Source organism: Octodon degus, unplaced genomic scaffold (genome assembly GCF_000260255.1).
Source record: "Octodon degus isolate 3935 unplaced genomic scaffold, OctDeg1.0 scaffold00126, whole genome shotgun sequence".
Lineage (NCBI taxonomy): Eukaryota > Metazoa > Chordata > Mammalia > Rodentia > Octodontidae > Octodon > Octodon degus.
The window spans coordinates 6,175,348-6,201,098 of NW_004524702.1; the positions used below are offsets into that span (position 1 = coordinate 6,175,348).

Consider the following 25,751-nt stretch of genomic DNA (forward strand, 5'->3'; position numbering starts at 1 on the left):
CCTGGGGTGCACTGAGACAGTGAGAGACTGGGTGTGGTGGCGCTTGCCTGTAATCACAGCGCTTGGGAAGCTGAAAACAGGAGGATCACTAGGAGTCTGATCTGTGTAGTGAAACCCTGTAGACCCTGTATTAAATACATTTAAAAAAAAAAAGTGTCTCTGGGCAGTGCAGGTACAGTATTAGAACTGCATTCAACAGCTCTTCAGTCACTACAGGAGGTAACGAAATCTCACGCATGTCAACAAGAACATGGGATGCTCGAACAGAGCTTCCACACCCACTGCAAATGTTGGGAAGGAGGGACTAGAATGAAGCCAAGATATAAACGGGGAGGCAAGTGCATGAGAAAAGAAAACCCCAACCCCATGGCAGCTGAGAAGAAAGAGAAAGTCAGAGGTCCGTTTTTTTTTTTTTTTTTTTAAAGGGAAGTTCCATTTAGAAAAAAAACAATACCTTACAAAAATTGTGCTCAAAGCGCTGTAGCTGTAGGCATTGGTTAAGCTTGAGGTGATGCTCAAACCAAAACTCATTGAAGGCTTTTTCTGTTTCACCCAATTGAACCAATAACCTTTCAAGAAAGAATGAAAAGACAACCTAATGTTAATATTTATTTCTAAGGTATATATATCAGCTGTGGTTTCCATCAGCTTAGCAACTGCAGCAACAGCTGCATCATGAAAGAGCATCAACTATGGTCCTTGTTTTTTCAGCCAGGACACCCAAAGAGCAGGCAGGGATCACCTCAGAGACAGCCTCCATGCTTTAAAATGTGCCTTCCTTTTTTTTTCCTACTTGAGACCACACAAGTGTAGGGCACAGCACCAAGCCACGGTTATTCGGAAATAACTTCAACAAGTACAACCACCTCTTTTGAAATCCCAGAGTGAGGGTGTATCATAAGAAGGAGGAGTGAAATTTTTCTCCTGCAAAGATCTCTGTGGATGGAGGTCAGGTGGGCCTGGTCTTTTTCCCTTTGTGTCTCAACTTCTCTTCCTTGTGGCACCACTGAGCCCAATAGGAGCTGTTCCAATCTGTCCTTGGCTGGCTCAAAACACCACATCTACATAGTCTGTCTTCAAAAAGTGAATCCTTTCACTCACCTTTCCATGGTAGCTATATTCTCAAGTTCACTGGGATTGAGTTTGCTGGTGAAACTTTTTGTTGCTGGGTCTTGGACACATGACAGTAATGTGGCCCCTTGCTCTCCAAGTAATTTCAGCTCATCCTAAAACAAAAAAAAACAAAAAACAAAAAACCACAACTGTTGTTGAAGGAATTAACAAAAAACTAATTCTCAATGTAGTACAGTGAGGAAAATGGTAGATGAGTAGATTTTTCATTTAGGAAATTAAATATTAAAGTCAAGACACAGCTTTCAAAAAGTAATTTACCTTTGATCTATACACAGTACAAAATTCCAAGTATACAAAATTTAGGCACCAGAAAAGGCAAGTCTTTAAACAACATTATTTATTGTGTATTATAAGCTGTTGTTATAAATTAAAAGCAAAACTGTTTAGTGAAATCAAAGGTCATGACCAGAAACAGGAAAGTGGCAGATATGGCACGCAAAGTGCTAGCGATGCCCGAACAGTAACACCATGACACTTGCTAGTGGGCCATCAAAATGCTCCAGGTGGGCTCCTCTTCAGCGCCCACCCTCTCCACCTGCTCTCCACATGCGGACAGCAACTAAAGCCTGCATTTCCAAGGTGACACCATGGTGCTATTTAATGCAGGGACTCAGGCCTGCGCTGGCTGGGGGCCATTTGCTCCTGACAGCTCCAGTCCCCTGCTGGGATGGGGTCCAGTCCCCTGCTGGGATGGGGCTGCTCACCTCTCCTGGCTCCGAGCCTGAACCACAACGTCCAGACTGCAAGCCCAAAGGAGCACAGCCTGGCCTAGAATTTCACCCTTGGGGACTCTGGTTTGGTTCCTAAGTCACAGATACACTCGACAGAGTAAACCCTTGGTTCTAAGACTCAAGCCCAGGGGTCGCCTTGTGATCCCAAGCAGTGAGCCACAGCTCATTCCTCAGACAGGAGGTCTGTGCTTCCCCTCAACAGCCCTGGACCCAGTTTCCCTTGGAAGGGCTATGTGGTCCATTGCCATCTTCAGACTTGTCCCTAGGCCTGGTCGACAACAGTCTTCTCATCTCCCAGGCAGCCCATCAGCGGCCTCTGGATTCTTCCAGATTCTGCCCACTCCCGGCAATGCATCAGCCTGTCACCTGACTGTGTGCCTGCCTGCCTGGGAGGGGGACACGCCCTACTTTTCCACTCTCAAATGTCTGCCCGAGTTTCTCCTTATCGTATCCAGGCTCATTAAATATTTGTGTAGTGGATAAATTAATAATAGTCTAAAAGGCATCAGGTTGCAGATGGCTAAAGACAAATCAAATATAATGGGGGGAAGTACTCATGAGACGGTGTTCTTAGCCCTCTCCTCCTCCTCCCTACTAGAAAGGGTCTGGGATTTTCCCTCTTGGAGCTTCCCGTGAGACTGTGCACCACCCGGTTAGATTTGCGTGCATGCTTTGACATTTTGCGATGCAGAGGTGACAAGGAAGGCAGAAAGGCTAAAGGGAGAGGGCAATGTTCAGGGCCGAAGGTCATGTCGGAAGGGGTAGCTGGGAGGAAGGTTGCAGCCAGCAAGCTGCAGGAAACCAGGAACATGCATGAGACAGGGCAGGGGGTCTCAGATGTGAAGGCACACGCTGCATCTCCTGTATGCTATTAAAAAAAGTAAAAGTAAAAATTGTGGCCTGGATCACAGCCTCAGGAGGGTTACGAATTCTGCTGGAAAACAAATGGAAAGGTGGAGGAATGCTGGTCCCTCAAAAGGGCAAGGGTAAGTCACCCAGCCCCAAAATGGAGTTTTGGTTTCATGGAAAGAAATAGCCATCATTTGGGAGATCTTCTCTTCTCTCCTCCCCTCCCCTCCCCTCTCTTTTCTTTTCTTTTTTTCCAGCACTCAGGCCAGAGGGAAGAGGGGCTGGCTTCCCCGACTGGAACATAAATTCACGCTCCCTTTCCAGGAGCTCCCTCCCTTGCTCAGCCTTTGTGCAGCCAGGTCCACTGTGCTGCCCGCAGAGTGAAAGAGCCACTGTCAGGCACAGTTCCTGTCCTCGGAAAACGTAGGCGTCACCTTGGAGAAGGATCAACTGGGGGGGGTGCGTGCACACGTGTGCCAAGTCCATGTGTGTGTGTGCACACGAGCGTGCGTGTGTGCTCACTCACCAGGAACCCAGTCTAAAGCTACTCATCCACACAGGATGTATCCCTCAGTGGGATAATGAAATCAGAGAGAAAACAAGGCTTCAGATCTTCAAAGGAAGCCCAGCGCCAGCACCTGGCTTGGCTGCAGGGTAGCGCAGCCTGCATTGTGGCTGGGGACGCTGACTGTCGCAGTGTCGCAGTGAAGTCGGAGCCCACAGGGGCCCAGCCTGCGCGGAGGGAATCTGTTTCTAGAAAGCAGCCCTCTTCCAAGTATAATTTCTTTGATAAGATTGTTCTGCTGTGGATATTTTGCGTTTGGTTTCTTGTTCTTTTTCTGCGCAGACAGTACCACTGGTGGCCATAAGGAAAAGGATTCTTCTGGAGGTGGCACTGAACAAAGGACTGGCTGCTCCACAGAGAATTAGCGAATGGGCTGCAAAGCCGCTTCAATGCAGCGGCTCCTATTCTGACTGACTGGAGAGGCCGCTGAGAGGCTACACAGATCTGCGATAAGAGCTCCAGCTCCGAGCATCCCCAGGAGGGAGTAACCAAACAATCAAGCCAAATCTCCCAGCTGTTTTACAGCTCTCGGCTGGGAGAAAACAGTAATTCACGGGCTGTGACTTTTATAGCTACTTAAGTACACTGAAAAGTTCACTGTTGCAAGGAATGAATCTTACATTGTATAGGTTTTTCACTTGGAAAAGGTGCTTTCCAAGTGGAAAATAAACTATTCAGCTGCTTATAGAATCTTTGATTAAAATTTAGGCAAAACACTAATGAGCAAGATAAATTACAATTAAATAACCATGGACTATAGCTTAAGGAACAATTATTTCCTTTTCTAATTTAGACCATTTTTCTCTTCAAGGCATTTTTAAGTAAGAGGAAAAATATTGAGTTAGTCTAACTTGAGTTAGTCTAATAATTTTGACATTTTTCCTTTTTAAACATATTCTTGCCTTTAAGTTACAAGACAAAGAACAAAGAAATCAAATTTGCATTAGGCCAATAATTAGTATGTAGGACAGGGTGTACTCTACAGGGTCTACAGAGTCTATAGGGTCTCACTATGTAGATCAGACGCATAGTGATTCTTCCGTGTTCAGTCTCCCAAGAGCTGGGATCACAGGCGCGCGCCACCATGCCCAGTCCCAATGCTGTCTCAGCACATCCCGGGGGTGGGGCTGGCATGGCACGCTGTGGACTGAACCCCGGCCACTGCACTCTGCCTAAGCAGGCGCTTTAGTCCACTAAGCTATCAGGCTGCCCCTAAGCCAATAATTAGTAATCACAAAAGTCCCTAAGAATTCTCTGTGTTGTCTTTAATACAATATTATTTGGTAAAATAAAGACAGAATAATGTTTCTAATCCAAATTCACTTAATATTCTTAATCAAAGGGCCAGGGAGATAGCTCTGTGGAATAAGCACTTCCAAGGCAAGCACAAGGGCTGAGTTCAATCCTCAGTTCTGAAAAAAAAGAATTTTATTAACAAGTAGGGATGGGTTTTCGCCATGGTTTCAAGGCAGCATGAACTATGAACACGAGCTGAATGGATCAGTTTGTGTAAAACTACATCTGTCTGCTTACTAAGAGGCTGATTAAATGGCGCTTTCTAAGTTCTTTTTTCTTTATTTTGGTGGAACCGGGGATTGAACTCAGGCCCTGGCGCTTGCCAGGGAAGCGCTTATTCCACTGAGCCATCTCTCCAGCCTGAGCTTCCTAACTTCTTTTCACTTGTCTTATAGGTTAGATGAATATTTAACCAAACTGAGACCTGATCATTAGAGGGTAGAATTACTTCTTATAAATGTCAAATCATCCTCTTCATCACACTCTCTGTGGCCCCCTACACAACCTCGGGATGTCGCAGCACCCTTTGTCCAGGGTAGCTGACCCCACGCACAGACAGATGTCCTCATCCGTTACAGAGCCTGGTTCTTTCCACCTTGTGGCCTCTGTAAAATTCTGGCTCTGCTGAAATTACAGAGCTCTGCTCACCTGCCTTTCGGGGCCAGGCCACTGCCCAGTCAGTAGGACCTGTCTGGCTAGGTTTTCTCTTCCCACAAATGTCTAAAACCCACATTTTAAAAACTTCTTCCCTCAGAGCACTGTCTATATTCCTAGTGCACCAAAGCTGCAAGAGCTGGACTCTAACCGGCGACCCCACATCTGCAAGCATGCTTTGCGGCTGCTCGCCAGGGACCTTTCTGACTGATCCATTGTCATCGCCGTGCTTCTGGCCTGCAGCAGATCCAGGCAGTGAGGCAGCGTGTGCGCACCGTGCTCATGAACCTTCGGAACAGAGCTGGGCTTCACAGGTCCCTTCTGATACTGAGCCCGGAGGGGTCCCTCTCTCCTGCTGCTCTGCAAACTCAGGGAGGTCCCGGCCCGTGCACTCCAAGGCCTTTCCCAGCAGCCCTCAGGGAGGCACTTCAAACCCAGCTTTCTGCAGCCAGGCCTCATGGGGTAAGGGGAAGTGAGCCTGATCTGCATATCAGAAACAGAAAATGGCCAAGCTTTCCATGGGCTTTGCCCAGAGGCTTTTCCCGGGAATAGCTAGCTCCAAGATGTCCGGAGTTCAGTGTCAGCCTTGATCCTTGGACTTCTCAGAACAGTCTTGGGAGTACACCTGGAACGCCTCCTGGGCCACAACCCCCCGGCTGGAGTTCAGCATGGTTCCCTCGCACGTGGAAGATTCTCATTTTCTGCAACGGCTGGACTCTGAGATGCCCCTAACTAGACTCGCTTTCTCAAGCTGCATTTGGTGGTGGTCGCGGGGGAGGGTTCCTGGCACATAGTGGTGAATACTCAATACATGTTGAATGAATGAGCAAATTAGTCCTTTGGTAAAGCATTTTGCGAATTTGGGGTAACAGATGAAGATTTTGGCCAAGTTTGATGCAGCAAGGACGGGTATAAAGCCACCGCCCTCAGCACACTGCTATATTGAAAATGAGCCATCTGGAAAATACGGAATTCAGTTTGGTACGCGCTTCTCGAGGGAGAAAGGGATGGCAGCCACGCAGTCAGGAGCCCAGGATGACTCCCCTACTGCATGCTCCGAAAGCCCCGCTGAGGCTCCTTTCTGTGCAAATTACGATGTGCTCTCGAGTCACCACATGGGCGGCACTCCTCAAGGCCAGCTCAGAGCAGCCTCTGAGCAGTGGTCCTTTTTCTCCAGTTAACTCTGATGTACAAAGACAAATCCCTGGGAAACCGAAGCACTTAGTTTATTAGTCTGTCCCCAAACTTCACGACAAGCCCTGGAAAGCTCACACTTTGAGTCCACCCTCTTGTCACTCCTGCGATTTTCAGCACGTGTTCTCTTGCTCTGTCCTCGGCAGAGTCCTTGCCCGGCTCCTTCCCCAGGTCACCCCTTCAGCAGCCTCCAGTGATTCTTGCCTTTACCCGCTGCCTACATGGAAGGGCTTAGATGCCAGTGGCTGCCCCATGACTGAAGGCAAGGGAAGGAGAAAGAAATTTCCGCCTGGAGTTTGAGAGGCCTCTAAGCACTCACCTGCACCTTGTCCTGCTGCTGGGTGTGTGACATAAGAAGATCTTCGGTGGGCAGCATGCCTTTGGGCAGCTCTGCCGTGGCCAGGCAGGTCCCGAACGTCTGCAGCATCTGCGCAGTGGTCTTCAACGTCAGGGCAAAATTTTCTATGGCCTGGAAGGTCAGATGATTGGAACAATGTGGAACAACTAGCTGTCCCTAACCTGCCCTCTCATTGGAAGGACACAGAGAGCCAACAATGGGTCACACAGCATCCCACCTACTACACAGGCCACACATGGTCCCTCCTATTACGCACTTGTGTACTATCTCAACAATGCACTGTGGGAGGTATTTTAGCTCCTTTTATAGAGGAGGAACTAGAGCTCTGCAGGTTGTGAGTTGCCCCAAAACCAAATTACTCAGGCAGTACAAAAAGGTAGGACAATCAGACCCAAGCAAGGCCAGCTGTTTCAAGGCTGGGGCTCTGCTCATTACCCCCAAGAACACCGAACATTATGTCTGACTCAGAATTTATGAGGTGCAAAACTGCAAAGAGCAAAATCACCCCACCTTCTTTCTAACAACCCCACCTTCTCTTTTATCCCCCACACTTCCCTCTCCTCTCTCCTTCCCCTCACCCACACCTGGGCCTGTGTCTGCTGCCTGGGAGAAGCCTGTCAAATGCTTGAGAGGATATGACAGTGCGGGTAAAAGATGGTCCCTCCAGCTGACCTTTAAGGGAGCCATTTCTATTAGATGTGGTTTGGGGGCCTCATCTTGTCACAGGCTTATCAAATTCGCCTGTTCTGAGTTCCTTCCCCTTAGGCCTCTATTCTTCTAGTAAACAGGTCTGTGCTAAGTGGCTGGTGGCTTCTCTGTAATATTCCAGGAGGGAGCATCATGTTAGCAGAAGGCTTCAGGAAACCCGCGGCCTATGCTAGGGAAAGTCTCTCACTCAGGGAGGAGTTAGCTGTAGCTAGGGTTGCACGAGTCATGCCACCTGCTTCTGCTACCCCTAAAGGGCAAACACCATGCCACCTTCATCTCTGTACCCCAGGGCATGGCGCTGTGCCTTTCACACACTGTAGGGGACCAGTAAACAGCCGTCTCATGGGTGCGTGGAAAAAGCAAAGTGATCTACTGAACTTTCACTGGGGAAGAAATGACCTTTTTTTCTACATTATCAGAGAATAATTCTGAAAATCCAAACCCACGTCAGAAAGGATTCACTGCTCTGGCACAGGGGCCATAACTACATCAGGGTCATAGCAGGGGCTGCCACGAGGAAGCTTCGAGAACACTGCCCACCTCCTCCTACCAGAGTTTCCTCTGCTGCAGCACTCCTGGACTTGAGGCATTGCCAGCAGAGAATCTCCCTGTAAGCACGGGTGCTGGGACAGCCACAACCTTAAGATGGCAGGACTTCTGGTCTGGAAAGCCAGACAAATACTTCTGTGAAAACTTTTCTAGTACAGCAAAGTTATTAGGTTCACATAATCTAACATCTGTGTAGGGCTCGCTTATAATTATATCACTAATGACCCATGATGAATAACATAAAAGAGAAAGCCTCTCTTACCAAGGGAATAATAAGAACTTTTATGACTAGCATGCATTTTTCTCTGAGGAACAAAGTTAAGTGAATTCCCTGAAGTCATATAAAAAAAGAAATGGTAGAGGCAGGATTGGAGCCAGGTCACCTGGCAGTCAAAACTGTATTTAGCAAGATCAGAGTGAAAACTAGACCCGCAGAAGACCTTGGCCCTGGAGTTGGGGGCGGGAGTTAGAGTCCAGCTCTGATCCCTGCTAACTGTGATCTTGGCTAAGCCTGGTAAGGCTACTGGGTCCCGGAGTCCTCATTTGCAAGGCAGGGGCAATACTTTCTGCTCTGCAGGGTGTGGGAGATACTCTTCCTTTCCATGCTGGAGACTGAGCTGGGCCCCATACATGCTAGGCAGGCCATGACTATGTCTGCTGAGGGGTTTTTTTGAGGAACAGAAAAAGAACAGCAAACACAAAGGGATTATGGAGCCAGTGGGGAACCTTACAGGTGTCAGGGTGGAGGCTTGCAAGGGCCATCCTGAAATCAGAAGAGAGCCAGAGTGTCCTGTGGAGTTACCTATTAACAATTTAATTTGCTTCCAAGTTATTCCATGAATAATCTTTTTGGAGACAGCACAGAGGACCTGATCCTGATAGGAGAATTAACCTGACCACTTGACCTTGGGTAAGTCTCCCTTCTACTGTGAAGGTCAGTTGCCTTCTCTGTAAAATAAAGTGATTCCAGTAAACAATCTTTAGCACCTTTTGAGGTCTAACTTGCTATGAGTCTTTCATTCAAAGACAAGACACCCAGGAAGCACACTGCCACACACACACACACACACACACACACACACACACACACACACACACAGAAAGTGGATCGATATATTTTAATTGTGATATAAAACAATATTCGTATGTCTCTATTCTAATTACTCCCAGTTACATGTGTGTATAAACCACATAGGAGGCATGTAAAGAATACTCTGGTCTTTGAGTACTAGTTTCTTTTTGGCATTTATTTTAACACTTCCACAACCACAAAAGCCACGAAATAGACTCCATGCCAGGTCTAGCAGTGCAGGAAGTGTGCATACGTCTGTTCTCACCATCTCTAACTAACCAGTCATGGTGGCCTTAGTCTTTTCTAACTCTAAATTCTTAAAGAAATATTTTGATCTTTGATATCTTTCAAATGTATTTATGACGAGTTGTCTCGGCTCACAGAAGATGAACAACATCAAAAATAAATAGATTGGAGCAAAGGGGAAAGCCAGTTAGGCCAACAAGGGTGGCGGGGCGGACAGTGAGTGCTTTCTGATTATTTAATGCTCCAAATGTCTAGAAAGTGAACAAACAAGCCCTGGGAGCACTTCAGGCTGCACGTGACCCAGTGCGATTCAGTCTGGGAAGGCACTCAGCACACTCACTTACATCACTGATGGCGTTCTACAGGAGCTTCCTTCCACATCTCTCATGATTAGATTTACTTAAAGAACTGACCATTCCCAAACCTAGGTGTAGTGGGGCACACCTCTAATCCCAGCACTTGGGAGACCTCAGGTCAGAGGGTCTCCACGAGTTCAAGGCCAGCCTGAGCTACATAGTGAGATCCGGCCCCCAATTAAAAAAAAAAAAAAAAAAAAAAAAAAATGGATGGGCTCATTTAGAGCAAAAAAAAAAAAAAAAAAAAAAAAAAAAAAAGCATTGGCCATCCCCCACCCCACTCTAATGCGATTACCTAGGAGTCAGAAGTTTTGAAGGCTGGAAGTGCCTAGGCTGGGTGCAGCAGGCTTGGAGCCTGGGAGGGCACGGCTCTGCACAAGGTGGGCCCTCTGGGTCCTCACAGGCAGAAGCTAAAGCCATTCTCCTCAGTTTCTCACAAAGGCACTAATGCCACTCATGTGGGTAGAATTTTCGCACCTGAGTCACCCCGAAGCCCTATTCCTGCACACGATCACACTGGAGCCTAGCATATTTGACTTCGGACGGCGGGGGGCACCAATAGTCCACCCATAGCAGTTAAATTGATTTTCACTTTCCCCTCAGTATTACTGAAACTCTGAGATTAGCATAACAACCACTGATATAAATAAGCGGCAAAAAATAAAAACCATTCAAAGAATGATTTTTAAAAAGTTCCATTTTTCAGAAAAACTTACAGTAAAAGCCACATTACCAAGAACAGTGGGATAAGGGTGTTTGAAGCAAGGGGGGGTATTTTGAAGGGATTTCATGGCAATGTGTTTTTGGCTGAAGTACATTTTTGTTTAAAAATTTACCATGTTGTTTGATCACCTCTGGCTGATCAAACACTGATGCCACTTTCTGCCCAGCGAAGACACCATGGTGTTATCTTCGCCACCTTTTTTTAGTGTACCTGGCACTGTGTGACTTCTGGGTCTTCCCCAAAGTCAAAATGACCGTGACAGGAAACATTTTGAATTGATTCAGGACATTGAAGCAGCTGGGACAGCGCAACTAGAGACATTCCCAAAAGAGAACTTCCACGGCTGCTTAAGAAAGTGGCAAGTGACGGGGTGAGGGGGAAGGCTTGGGGGAGACAGTGGCTGTGGATCTTTCACTGTAATAACATCTGAAATGTTTCAAGCATTCCTTGTAGTTTTTTTTTGGCGGAACAGGGGATTGAACTCAGACCCTTGAGCTTGCCAGGGAAGCACTTATTCCACTGAGCCATCTCCCTGATTCCTCACTGTAGTTTTTAATCTTACCTTGTCTGTCAAGCTCTGGACCACTGCCCACAGCCTACATTCAGACAGCTTTTTTTAGCTCAAGCTTTTGCCCCACTGGCATTACTCTCATCCAGATTATTGGGGCTGGATAATTTTTCATTGCTGGAGCAACATTTGTGCAAAATGTTGAGCAGGGTCCCAGGCTCCTACCCACTAGAAGCCTAAAAATACCTCTTTTCAAGTCAGAACCACCAAAACCATCTACCAATGTCAGTAAATGTCTTCTAGGGGGCAACGATACTCTCAGCAGAGCACTAGGGTGTCAGGCTCACGTTAGCACGGGTGTATCCAAGCATGGAGGGCTTCGTAATTCACTCTTGGCTGGACAGTGAGGTAGGAGGACAGTATTTCAACGCAGCTAATTCGGGCTTCCTGTCCGCCACTCACAGGAATCACCTGGGGAATTTTATGAATGGCTAATGTCCGAGACCCATCCCAGATCGTGTAATTTCCCTGAGGTACATTTTGGTTGTCATGGTATTTTTGAGAACTCCCCAAGTGTACCCTAAGTCAAGCTTTTCAAAACGCCCCCATCAGAAGTCACAGGGAGCTTAGGCAGTCGACAGGGGAACACTCAGTCTTTCCCCTTGTACTATACTTCTTCTCCTCTGCACAGCTGAGAAATTCCAACTCTCCTAGCAGCAGGCCATCCTGGGCAGTGACCCTCAGCTGTTGACCTTTAGCTTTCCCTGGCTGCTGGACACAAAGGAGCGACAGGGAAATAAATGCACAGGTTGCTACTCACAGTGCGATGACTGAGCCACTGGCTGTGGCGATACTCCAAAGTTCCCCCTAGCTCCTGAGTCAGCTGGCTTTTGTCGATGTAGCTGTGCAGGTCGGAGACGGAGTTTAACATGATGATCTGTAAGGGGGAAAAAATAAAATAGAGTCCTCACTGATTATTAAACAGCTTATCTAGTTCTACTATTAAATAATACTTCTGCTTCGCCTCATTAGACATTTGGAATCAAAGATGGTCAATGTATAACAGGGAACTGCTTCAGTGTCTCTTTCCATTTTTCCCTTTCAGATGTGGAATACCCAAATGTCACACAGCTTGTGACAAAATGGTGACTTCGATCAGGATGTTCAGTTCTAGGCCACTTCGAAGACAGGTCCTGTTTAGGTAACTGTTTGTTCAAAGTTCCCAAACTAAGGTATACTTTTCAGTAGCTGGGAAGATAGCTTGGCGGTCTAAGCACCTGGCAAGTGCAAGGATCCGAGTGTGATCCCTAGTACCGCACACCATGCTGCCCTGGAGCCCAGGGTGAACCATGCCAGCCACCGAAACCAGGTGTGGTGGTACACGCCTGTAATCCCAGCACTGGGGAGGCTGAGACAGGAGAATCACTATGAGTCTGAGCTGTGTAGTGAGACCCTGTACCAAATAAATAATTTTTTTACAAAGGTATAAAAAATTGTCGATCATCAAAATCAATGGCTGTACTGAGGGCTAGAAGTCTGGACTAAGAATCCCAATAAAATGTGGTTCGGTGAATATCAAAATAAAGTTAGAATACAGGAACCTACAGAGCATGTGTTGAAAAGAGCCATTATACCCCTCAGGAACAGCGTGGAAGTATTCCTAAGTAATTGTGTATGGAGGAGGAGATGAGATAATAGCAAAGGGGTTTTCATGAACTCACAGTTCTGCCGATCAAACACCCACACCTCCAGAGGAAGGTGATATGTCCCCACCTGGCTCTGCTGCTCCCCCGTGGCAGGCCTGGCCTAGCAGGATACATGCTGTCTGACCCAGGGACCCCTGGACACCACATCCTCCACTGACTCCTAACCACCAGGAACAGGATGCCTCACTCCTAGCTCTGAAACACCCTTCCTCAAGCCTTTAACTAGAAACCTTACTTTTTAGACCTCATTGATTATTGTAAAAATTGATTCTTTGTCCGACATAAAAGAATGTGGATGTTCTACCACTAGTATATAGCGGTGGTGGCAAACCTATGGTACGCATGCCTCAGCAGGCTGGCTGCGTCACTGAAAGCTCTAAAAGGTTTGCCATCACTGGTATATAGTACTAGTCAAATGATAAATCTAACCTGGGATGAAAAAGATAAATTAGGGCCAAAGACTATAGGTGAAACAAAATTACAGAGAAAAATTTATTTAAGTATTAAACTACTTGAATAAAGACCAGGTACTGGGAGATAGATTCATGAGCTTTCTAGGCCATGCCTGCAAGGACCTGGGTTAGTGGAATGTAATTACTACCTATTCGCTTATTAATCTGGTTGGGTCCCGTGACTTCTTCCTTCACTTCTGAAAACAGTTTGAATGTTTTGCTTATTTATCTTTGAGTATTTTAAAAGTAATGCAAGAAAGAAAAAAAAAACTGGAATCTACCTATTTCTTTTCCTCCTAAAGGCTTTGAGACATCTGATGGGAGCTTCAAGAAGGTTTTTAGGCCTTTAAAATTAGAAACCACAGGGACAGGTAGCAAGAAGTTATCGAGCCAAAAATGTCCTCTCTGTTGCTATAGCCGCCCCTGCATCTAAGGGATACACGCGTGGACACCTTCGTGTTGGACAGAAGCAACTTTCCCCTCGCGAGTGGGTCCCACCCGGCTGCATTTGCCTGACTCACCTCGTCTAAACAGGGAGGGAAGGGCTCCCCAGACTCACTAGGACCCTGCTTTCTCATCTTAAGCTGCTGAAGGCCAAAAGGAATTTTACATGAAAAGCCAAAAGTGAGGCTGGGGAGATAGCTTAGTGGTGTAAGTGCCTGCCTGGCAAGCGCAAGGACCCGGGTTCAATCCCCAGTGCTACATGCTCGGAATCTGGGGTATGCTGTGCAGGCCACTGAAACTGGGATTGGTGACGCACACCTGTAATCCCAGTGCTGGGGAGGCTGAGACAGGAGGATCACTATGGGTCTGAGCTGCATAGTGAGACCCTGTACCAAATAAATAAATAAAAATTTTAAAGTAAATAAATGCCAAAAGTGAAAGGTAAAATTGAAAACTAAAAACTAAAGAAAGATAATCAGCAGACTCAATATTTTCAATATTTTAGCATCGATCTATAGATTCACAGCAACCCCAATCAAAATCCCAACAGATTTTTTGAGGAAATTGATAAGCCAATGATAAAATTCATCTGCAAATGCCACAGATACAATTTTGAAAAAGAACAAGTTGGATGACTCACACCAGCTGGTTTCAAGACTCATACGTGAGCGCAGCAAGGGGCGCAGGCCGAGGCTGCGGAACAAAGCAGGGCCCTAAAATAGACTTGCAGATACGGTCAACCGATTTTTAACTTTTTATTTGGAGGCAATGATAAATTCACAAGAAGTTGCAAAGACAGAACAGAGAGGTCCCACGCACTTTTACTAAGCCTCCCCTGCCACGCTGACTGCACTTCTTTAATTATAGCACAGCGTCCAAGCCGGCAGGAACCTGTCACTGGGGAAGTGTGTGCACAGCCCTACACCGTCTCTAACGTGTGTAGGCGCACTGAGCGCCGCTACAGGCACGATGCAGAACCACTCCTTCACCACAGAGGCTTCCCTTTATGGCCACACCCTTCCGCCCCTGCCACCCTGAACCCTGGAAAATGCCCCACCCCACCCCCCGCAGCCCCAGAAAATGCTAATCTGACTTTTGACAAAGGTGCAAAGGCAATTCATTGGAGGGAGACACAATTCCATTTTCAACAAATGGTCTGGAATAACTGGAGATCTACAGGCAGAAAACGGAACCCCAACCCATCCTCCATATCTTATATAAAAATTAACTCTAAATGGATCACACATTTAAGTGTAAAATATAAAATTTGGAAGGAAATTGTCGGATGGTAAGAGATTTATCTGCTCTTTGCCCAGGTCCTCTGTACAGTCCCTATAAGCCTTTGGAATTTCCTGAGTGCCAAGAGTAACTTTTGGTTTTCATTATGAGCCAGTTTGGGTCAGACTTGAGTTTATACTAACAGAGAGACATAGGCTATGACTCCTAATGACCTTGGGATGTGGCTGGTCGCCTGAAAGAGTAAATAATTATGGGTTGGAACTCTCAGGCCATCTATTGACCTCAGGAGCACACCCTGGAGACTGCTTACAAAAACTCCTCAGCAAAGAGATCTGCAGAGGTGCCGAGCAGGTGGAAATGTTAGGGTACAGGAGGGGAGTGTGTCCGGGAGTTCCAACCCCCTTTCCCCATACCTAGTCCTATGCATCTCTTCCACCTGGCTCCTCCAGAATTCTAGCTTTTAGAATAGATGGTAAGGGCCAGGGAGATAGCTCAACGGCATAAGTGCCTGCCTGGCAAGCGCAGTCTCGAGTTCAATCCCCAGTACCGCAAAAAAAAAAAAAAAAAAAAAAGGTTAGACTGGTACATGTCAGTGCTTTCTTGCATTTTGTGAAGCATTCTGGCCAATTACTGAACCTAAGGAAGGGATCACAGGAACTTCCAGTTTATAGCTTTGATCAGAAGCACCAGAGGCCCTGATCTGAGGCTGGCATTTAAAGCGGGAGCAGTGCTGCGGGGCGGATCAGAAGGAAGCCCAGGACGCCCGGTCAGGGTCTGGAGAGCTGAGACTCGCTGGATGAGGAGAAGCCACACAGGCGGATTCTGAGGAGCTGTGTGGGCAGAGAAGTGGGAGTGAGTCAGGAGAATCCTGGGGAAACTCTCGGGCCGGGCTGAGCTCTGAGGCAGCACACAGGAAGAAAGTGGACCAACTGAATTTTTTTTCCAAATTTAGAACATTCACTCTGCAAAGCCGCTGTTTAGTAAAGCGAAAATGTTGCCCCCAACTGAGAGAGAATATCTGCCGGTCACCTACCTGACAAGGACATATCCAGAATATATAAAGAGGCCACAAAACTCAACAAGAAAGCAACAGTTTTAATATCACAAAATTTTGAACAGGAGCTTCCCCAGAAGAGGAGGAAAATAAACGCATGAAAAGAGGCTCAATCCCATTGGTCATCGGGGCACTGCGGACGAGAACTACGCTGAGCAGCTGTTGTACACCCGAACAGAACGGCTGCCAGCTTTAAAGTTACGTTTGCTTTTGCGCCGGTGGCCGAGACAGGAAGCAGTTGGAATTCTCAGTACAGCCACTCTGCAAAAACAGCTTGGCAATTTCTTATAAAGTTAAACATATACCTATTACATGACCCCGCAATAGCCTGCACATGAAAGTTTATGACAGCTTTGTTCTTAAGTACTAAAAGCTAGAAGCAACTCACATGTCCTTCCCTAGTCAGCAGGCAAACTGGTACCTCTATGACGTGGGCAAATACTCATGATGCGATCCTAATGCTTTATGCTCAATGACAGGGAAGGTCGGGTTCAAAAGCTGTGTACTTTATAATTGCAATTATATGGCTCTCTGGAAAAGGCAGACCCACGGAGCTGGTCGGCAGATCAAAGGCTAGGGGGTGGGTCAGAGACCGGGAGAGGGCTGACCACAAAAAGGCGGCCTGAGGAAATTTGGGGGTGATCAAATCATTTGGGTCTTGACAATAGTGAGGCCAAAACACCCGCATTTGTCCTAACCACGCATAAGGAAGATAAATTTTATTGCATTACATTAAAAAATAAATTTCAAGGACTAAGGCAAAGCAGCATCACTATAATTTTTAAAAATCTACACATGATCAATTATTTGAAAGAAAGGTCTAAAACCTCTATATAAGAAAAAAACTGAAAGAATTTTACTCGGCAAATTCACAGGACACAGTACACACGTGAACTCAAGATAGCTGGCCTCGTTTTCACAGATTCTGCACTTTTTTGGCATCCTTTCCTCACCGGATCAGTTACATAAACCATATTTCCTTGGTTCTTGCACTCCCAGCACACTGACCTCAGTGGCCCCAGCAACGGGCCAGGGGCCACACCTGCCGTGGCTCAGCTCCTCCCAGGGACAGCCAGGGGCTCCCTGGCAGCTAGCTTTCCTTTGCAAGCCAGCACCCACGAGTCCCGGCCCCCCCTTCTCGGGTGCACACACAGGACAATCCTTCTGCTCTACCCAGCCCTGAACCGACTGACCCATGCCAGAGCCCTTCGCCTGCCTGGCCTCACCATGGCTGCAGGAACCTGCTAAACAAAGGCTCTGGCTTTGGCTCCGCCAGTGCTTGAGTTTCTGGCTCTGGCCCAAATCCATGCTTCCTCTGCGACCCCTTCCAAGTCCGGCATACTCGGTGAAGGGGAACAGATTGGAGCTCTCCGCCCGTCCTGTCGCCCGTAGGAGCTTACATTGGAGATGGCGAGTGGAAAACACTCCTCTCCCAGCCCCGTGGCGCCTGTGGCATGTGTCCCACGTGCACATTCCTACACTGCCGCCACTCAGAAGCATATCTTCTGTTTCCTTTTCCGTATACATTTATGTCCCTATCCAGGGTGGCCTCAAGCTCCTCAGGCAGTGGGTATATGCTCTCTTAGCTGCAGACAAATCGCTTCTGTTTTCTGTCACACGCATACTCTCTCTAGGAATTCTGCAGCTCCACCTTAGCAGCTTCTCAGTGCAGCGTGTGAGGCAGCTCTGAGAGCGGCTGCTCCGCATGGCAAAGGGCCTGGCCAGCCCCAGGCACTTGGACATGATCAAGCTGTCCTACCAAACACTGTGTCTCCCTGGGGAGAGATGCAGGGAGGCCACGTGCCTCGACAACAGCTGCACCCGTGGCCCACCTGGTTCTCATGCCGGCCAGGCAGACGGAACTCACCCCTCAGTCGACAGAAATACAATCATGATATAAGCAGGTTGGTGTTACAGTAAGAGAGGAGAGAGGGCTACAAATGCTCTTAGCTCAATCATGTTTTTAAAACAGAGGAAGACAAACGAAAGGCTGGAACTGTCATTCAAAAGACAAAAATGTATTTTGAAGTTTGATTCAAACTTGGTAACCTCAGACTGAACTCCATGGACTACCGGAGCTACCAGGAGAGACAGCAACCTTGTACGCAGGGAAAACGCAGCTAGAGGGTAAGCGTGCTTTTGAGCACGCTCTACTACATGTGCCCAGGGTTTGGGTGACCAAGAGATCTTTTTAAAGTTGATTTTAGCTTAGTGTGGTGGTACACACCTGTATCCCAGCACTCAGGAGGCTGAGGCAGGAGGATCACTGTGAGTTTAAGGCCACCCTTAAATACGCAGTGAGACTTTGTCTAAAAAAAAAAAATAAAGTAATCCTATAAATTATGCATCCTGCATTAAACTGTTCCCCTTGAAAACAAAACAACCAGGGCTAGGGAGATAGCACAGCGGCATAAGTACCTACCTGGCAAGTGCAAGATCCCTAGTCTGGCCTTGGAACCAGGCATGGTGGCGCATACTTGTAATCCCAGTGCTGGGAAGCCTGAGACAGGAGGATCACTATATGACTCTGAACTGCATAGTGAGACCCTGTATGAAGGAAGGAAGGAAGGAAGGAAGGAAGGAAGGAAGGAAGGACAGAAAAGAAAAGAAAAGAAAAGAAAAGAAAAAGAAAAGAAAAGAAAGAAACCAGGGCCGGCAAGATAGCGCAGCAGACTAAGTGCCTGCTTAGGCAAATGCAGGGACTGGGTTTGATCCCCAGCACCACATACCATGCCAGCCCTGCCCCTGGGTACACTGAACCAGCCACCAGACCTGGCATGGCGGTGCATGCCTGTAATCCCAGCACTAGGGAGGCTGCAAACAGGAGGATCACTATAAGTCCAAGTTGTGTAGTGAGACCCTATATCAAATACATTAAAAAAACTCCACTCAATCAATAATAAAAAAAATTGATCTTAAGTTTAAAATTAAAAGTAGGATCAATATAGAATCAATATATACTACCAGAAATAGAAGCAGCTAAAGTAGACGCCCTAGCCCCCCTCAGTGCAGGTGCGGCCCATGAAAAGTGGGGCATAGGTCATGACGCATCTGTGTGGCCGGTCACTCAGAAAGGCCCGTTGCACACACAGCCGGAGCAATGCTGACGCTTAGCCCAGGGTCAGTGCAAACTCCAAACCATGTGCAAGGCAGGAGACGACTGAGCAGCTACGCTCCCAAAAGGGGAAGAGAGCTCGTGCAGGCGCAGCAGGGCACTGGCTCCTTAGACGTCATCGTAGTTTTCCAAATGTCAATCATTGCTCAAGCCAAGAAAACTGAGTAAGAAATTCATGGCTCATATTTGCCTCAAATACTCAGTCAAGTACTTTAAAGCAAGTAATTAAAACAGAATGGGAAATTCATTCCGAGTTTGGCAATTACCTAAAGTATAAGGAAAAAGTATCTTTAGCTGTAAGACTACTCTGGAAAAGGAACTGAAAGGGTGACGGGAGGCCTAAAAATGAGAGAGAAAAATGAGGAAAACTCCCTGTCTAAAATGGCTGGTCTTTACTGACATGGGTTAAATATTTTTTCAAAGCAATTTTAATTAAAGTTGGTTTTTGTTTGTTTTGAACAGATTCCGTGTGCAGACGGTAAAAACCTGAAACAGGCTGCCTAAATAGAAAAATTCTCCCCTTTCTTGCCCAAAGGCCTCCCGTTCTACACCCAGGAGGCAACCACTTTTCATACTTTCTCGTATATCTTGTGTCTTCCTGGGAGGATCTGTACACAGATTACCATTTCTGTGTCCCTCTCACTTTATCCAGTTGGTACCTACTGGATATACCATTCTCTCCACTTAAAAGCGTATCTTCTGTGGGCTGAAATTTAAGGTATAAACAGATACATATACTCCTGCGCGTATACAGGTACTGTGGTGGATTACCAACTTGTGGTCAACTTGTCACACCCAGCTCAACTGAACCAGCCTGGTGCTGGGAGCGGGTGGCCCACCTGAGGGTTGTTGCCCGCAGCATATGGGGCAGAACTGGAGATGAAGAAGTTGAGAAGCTGTTGGAAGTTGTTAGGGAAGCTGTAGGGAGCTGTTGGTTTCCCTAAAGGAGCTTGTCACACTGGCTTTCCTGATGGGAACTTTTCCTCATCGCTGGAGGAGCTCGGGACCTCACTGTTGCTGAGGATGGCTGTGGTGCTGTTCAGGGGTGGGGGAGGCTCTGGTTCCTACTTTGAGTGTTGCTTCCTAGCTCCAGTGCAGACCCCTCAGCCTGCTAGCACAGATCCTTCATCCCACTGGCACAAACTTTCTAGCTTCTACCAGAACAAAAGTTAAAGGTCTTTGGGGCTTTCCAGTGCAGATGTGTGAAACAGGCCTCATGAGACATCGTCGTCAGCTTCAAGCCTCCAGTTGGACTCGGGGGCACTGTTATGGGCTCCAGGTCTTCAGGTGAATTCATGCAGGACACTGCGTGGGATCCAGGCCCTCAGCTGGATTCTTTGGTCTTTAGTGTGTAGACAGATTTTCTACACTCTTTGTATATGATTCTTTGGGTGACTATTATACTTCTTATAAGTTATATGTCCTGTACTACATTGTCCCTCTGGCAACCTCTGACTGCAGCACGTACACACATACACATACACACACATAATGCCTGTACATAATTACAAACATGTGCACACGTATGTGCATATGTTTACAGTTTCTATTGCCGAAAGGGCCTAAAAGCAAAGCCATCCAGGTGGGAGAGGACACTCCACAGCTAGGCCTTGGGCTCCAAGACCTCTGCGCCACACCACGGGGAGGTGGAGCTGCACAGCGGAGTCCAAGGCTGCATCTGGGTGTGGACAAAGGGCATTTAGATCATCGTATTAGGCCAGCAAGCAAGGAAGTACTAAGAAATCACACAGATACAAGGGCTTGAAGGCTCCTACTGGCCCACTTTGGGACAGCTTGTGCATCAGAATAATTCAGGACAGTAATACAGCATAAATTACTAAAAAAAATAAAAATCTACAATGACAACCTATGCGCTAGCTTATAATAGAATACCAACCTCTAATTAGTAATGCTGGGGGAGTGCTGAGGCTAAAAATCAGTATTTTTCCATCCTATAATAAATACTGCTTCAGGCAGGAATCATCAATGAATAGCAAACACAAGGTTTTACTTTTATTTTTTATTTTTTTAGGAGCAGAACATTTGCCTCCTCTTACGCATGTCTCCAGAGATCCATGACTGTGGTAGGTGCAGAGGAAATAATACTTTTGGGAAACTGTACAGTACCATAAGTAGGGGGTCAAAGTTGACATCACCAATGAGGGGTGCCTGAGCACCATGGGCCTGGGTGATACCCTAACAAGGACACAAACCACTGCTGGCATTGTGTAACCCGGATCAAATCATGGGAGCCCCAAATGAGGTATGCTTCATTTTTTCAGGGGACTACATTCATCAAACATTTTGATGTCATGAAAGACACTGCTTGCTCTTCCATCCTCTCCAACCTGAAACATTCCCATAGCCTTTCTTTATATTTTACAATACTAACATTTATGTCTGTATGCATACATACATAGATGCATACTATAAACGTGATACATAGACAAGCTAGGGACCCTGTAGACCCTTCCCTAAAATACAGGGAAAAAAAAAAAAGATGGGCCAGCCAAATAGCTCATCAGATTAAAGTTCCTGCAAGAGGCACAGGGGGTCTGGGGTTCGATCCCTGGGCCTACTGTGCTGGCCCTGCCCCTGGGGCACGCTGAGATGGCAATTGAGACTGGGTGTGGTAATATGGCCTGTAATCCCAGCTCTTGGGAGGCTGTAAACAGGAGAATCACTATGAGTCCGATCTAGTAGTGAGACCCTAAACACCCTGTAGACCCTTCCCTAAAATACAGAAGGAAAAAAAAAGGTAAGTTAGGAAAGGGGCCAAATGCTCCAAATAGGTAAGTGGATGTGCTCAGAGGCATGTGATGTTCTTAGGCTATATTTATACTTGCAACTTTTCTCTGAGTTTCAAATTATTTCAAGTAAACATTTAAAAACCCAAATAGAGGAATACTTCAGTTTGGCAAAATTCTGCTTCTGTTTGCAAACTCTGCACTGGGTGAAGGATATGATCCTGGCCATGCTCCCCACATGAACAAGAATGAAGCCATCTTCCCCAGAATCACAGAAGCAATAAAGTTCATGAGTATGACTGTGTAGGGGTACGGCAGATGCCCATGAGCCCAGCATGGCGGGCTGAGGCAGGGGGCTCTCAGCGTTGGGCTCGGCCTGGGCACTCTCGAGACCCTGTGTCAAAATTAAAAGAAAAAAGGGCTGCCACATGCCTCGGGGCAAAGGGCCTGAGTTCCATCCATCCCGGTGCTGCAAACCGCTGCACATGCATAGGTACATGTTTAGGGCACTGCTGAGCATCTAACCTGCCCCCTCCCACGTCCTGGGCAAGTGCTGTACCAGTGAGCTGCGTCTCAGCTACCTCCATTCTGCATCCTTTGGAATCACCCATCTTTTCTACTTCTCATTTTCAGTTGAGATCTAATCTACCCTGCTAACACGCAGAGCTTCCAAGGGTAGCTTTCAGGCAGTTCTGCTAAAGGCATACACGTGCAGCAGCGCTCCGGCAGGTATCGGACCATCTCCACCCGACGGCCCTGTGCCTCCTTCCGCTCGGCCCCAGCACACTTCACTCCTAACACCACAGCTTAGTTTTGCCTGTTCTTGACCTTTACGTAAAAGGAGTCTTAAAGGCATATATTTGAGGCAGGGTCTCACTATGCGGCCAGGCTGACTTCAAATGCATGCTGGTGTCCCTCCTCAGCCTCCCTACTTGTTCAGATTACAGGCAGGCGGCACCATGCCCAGCTTGGTATCTTTTTTAGTGTCTAGCTTCTGTCTCTCAAGAGAATATTTCTGAGACACAGTCATAGTCTTACGGGTATCAGCCTTCAGTGCTTTTTATTGCTTCACGTTATTTTTCTACTTGCCTGTTGTGTGTGGAGGGCATGTTTTAATTTCTTGGCTGAATCATAGCTGAGTGTGAATTTACTTTCTAAAGCCCTGCAACCATTTCCAGTGTTCTGTGCTGTACGTCTCTGCTCTGAGGCTGCGCAGAGTGCTCTGCCTGACCCTAACAAGCCCACTGCCAGGCATCGAGTCACTCCCAATCTTCTGCAGCTGCAAACAACTTGATAATGAGCATCAGTGTTTGTGCACGTCTGCAGGGGTGGCTGTGGCGAGGCCCTACAAGGGGTCAGGGCACCACACTCACTGTGCTGGGAACAGCGCCCATCACTCTTCCATATTGCTCGCCACCACCTCCGGTCCTAGCAGCTAAGTGCGAGGGCGCATCTCCATCTCTGCTTGCCAAAACAATAGGTTCTATTTTGAATTTTTCAGCTTTAGTTTGTTTTTGTCTTATGAAGAGCACACTACTGATCCTTGTGCCCTCCAGTATTTTTACGCGACACGCATATTTTAGAGCCATGCTTTTGGTCACCTGTGCCTTTAATCTTTCTCCTTCCCTCTCCCTCTACAGCCGGAGATGCCTTCCTCACACTAATATGGTGTCAGTACTGCTGTACCGTGTCACTCCGCTGGAAGCGAGCACTGAGTCCCCGGGGCCACTGAATAAGACCCACGCATGTGGCCTTCCAGCCCAGGACCGACTGCATGATCCTTGCCTTTCCTTCCAATGATTATGCACCCCAACAAATATGGGGCTCCCTCAGGCCCACAGGAAGTATGCGTGCCCACTCCATGCCTTTGCCCAGATTCTCTCCTGGCCTTGCCCCTGCTTTGCCGCCTGCCAAGTCCCCCCTCACAAGGTGAGCCGACACTGAGCCGTGCTTACCGGCACCTTCATTCGGAATTCATCTCGATAGTACTTGATGCCGAGGTCCATGAATGTCCTCTGGAGGAAGTGGGTTGGGCGGAGGATGAAGATGAGCTGCAGGTTTCCCGGAAATGCCACCTGCGTGAAAAGCGTCAGGGTGGAGAGAAGATGTCGCGTCTGTTACTGAGGGCTGCTTTGCTCCCCTCTTGGCCAAAATCACAAGAGAAAAAGTTAAGGTGGGTGCCATGCATGCCAAAGACTTAAAACATATTTCACGGAATTTCAGAGCAGAAGGACACTTTACAGTTCAAATAAACCCAAACTAGTAAGCAAAGAATCCTTTCTTCCTTCTTTCCTTCTTGCCTTCCTTCTCTTCTTCTTCTTCCTCTCCTCCTCCTCCTCCTCTTCCTCCTCCTCTTGTTCTTCTTCCTCTTTCTTTTCTTTTTGCTTTCCCCCCTTCCCCCTTCCCTTCCTTTCCACCTTTTGAGACAGGGTTCAGACTGGCCTTGAACTTGTCGACTATGCTACATCCAGCTACAAGTTGGGTGTAGTTTTCTCAAAGTCCTATATCCCAAACTAAACTGAAGGAACAAAATCCATGTTGCCAGAGAAAGCAGTGTCCCCTCCCCATCTTCCAAATGCAGTCTCCTAAACTGAGGACCCATGCATTTGGCCGGGCTGTGACAGGGTGAGTCAGCGAGGCACACTGCATCTGAATGCACCTTAATTGGTCTGAGAGCAGCTGGGGGTACACATGGGAAGCACAGCTGCTGCTCTGAGAGGGCACAGTGGGGCTGCAAGTGTCCCCTGCCCCACGCTAGCTCCCATACTACACCCCACCCTACCATTCATGTCCTCCTCAGCCAGTGCTCACTGCCCAAGGGCCTGCGCTATGACAAGAACCCAGCATCCCTGTGCCTCCCTGTCTGGGGTGTCTGTCTCGCCCATGCCTGAGCTCCTGGGTGTGAGGTCCCAACAGAGGAGGGGCACATCTACTCACCAAGAGGCAACAAATGTGATCAAAGGCAGACTACTAGGGAAAAGGACGCCCATCCAAGGTGTCACTATTGAGTGCCAAGTGCAAGCGCACCTCCGGCAGCCTGCTGAGGAGTGTTTTGTCTGATTTTGCCATCATCTTTCTCATATGTGAAAGTTACTTGAAATAAGGACTGTATTAAATCAGGTTGTCTCCAAAGCAAACATTCAGACAAGGATTTGGGCAAGAGTAGTTTGTTGGGGAGCAGATTTCAAGGAGCCTGACAGAGGAAGTGGAGAGGCAAATAGACAGCAAGCCAGAGAGCCAGGATATTAGAAGTGTGGGTGACAGCTGTAGGCACGAGGGGCTGGGCCCCCTGAGTGTCTGACACACTGCCTAGGAGTGGTGCGGAGGCTCACATGTGTGCATGCCACCCCCAGTGGGCTGCGGGTTATTCCTGGGCACTGACTTCCCACGCCCCCTGCCAGCTCTCTTTGGTGGCAGGGAAGTCAGGAAGGTAGAGATTCAGGGAGCCTCTGACCTGCTCAGGTGCTGCCTGCAGGACGCCCTCAGGTGACAGAGGGGATGTGACAATGTGGCAGCACTGGCTACAGAGATCTCCTCAAAAGTTGACATAAAGTTCACCAGAATGTTGACAGGAAAAAGTTGGACAGACCATTCAAATGACTTTGATTACAGCAGCGCACAATACTCACAGCTATTCGCATCAAGGATGCCTTTATAGAGCTCCACTTGTCCCGCCGCCTGTCGATGACAATGACAAATCCGACACTGGCAGCCTCCACACTGTAAAGAAGGGAGTCACTGTCAGTTGTCAGGTGAGGCCCCTGGGCTTGACCCAGCTCTGGGTCAGATGGTGCCCTCCAGCTTCCTCCACACTCTGGACTCCTGTGTGACACTCTGCTCTGCAGGCGAGGACGGGTCAGATTTCCCCAAGCAGGTGCCAATGCCCTCTGCCACCTGGGCTCACAGCCTCAACAGGACCGCACTGTGTCCCCTTGACCCTCTCTGGGCCTCTATTTCTGGCTGACAAAAGTGTGAAACATCACAGGGGCACACATGCCCATGCCTGAAGGAAGGTGTAGGGGCCGCTGAGCGCACAGTAGGCGGGGGACT

General features: G+C 47.7%; 1 protein-coding gene across 1 annotated transcript in view; it reads right to left on the reverse strand.

Annotated features, from left to right (window-relative positions):
• Mcf2l2 (MCF.2 cell line derived transforming sequence-like 2) overlaps window positions 1-25,751 on the reverse strand; it is a 196,619-nt gene that overhangs the window by 142,013 nt on the left and 28,855 nt on the right. Inside the window, exons 3-8 of the mRNA XM_023700648.1 lie at window positions 25,331-25,421; window positions 23,657-23,776; window positions 11,765-11,881; window positions 6,743-6,892; window positions 1,102-1,226; window positions 455-569 (exon numbers count right to left, since the gene is read on the reverse strand). Coding sequence (XP_023556416.1) covers window positions 455-569; window positions 1,102-1,226; window positions 6,743-6,892; window positions 11,765-11,881; window positions 23,657-23,776; window positions 25,331-25,421 — 718 coding nt within the window. The remainder of the gene's footprint in view (window positions 1-454; window positions 570-1,101; window positions 1,227-6,742; window positions 6,893-11,764; window positions 11,882-23,656; window positions 23,777-25,330; window positions 25,422-25,751) is intronic.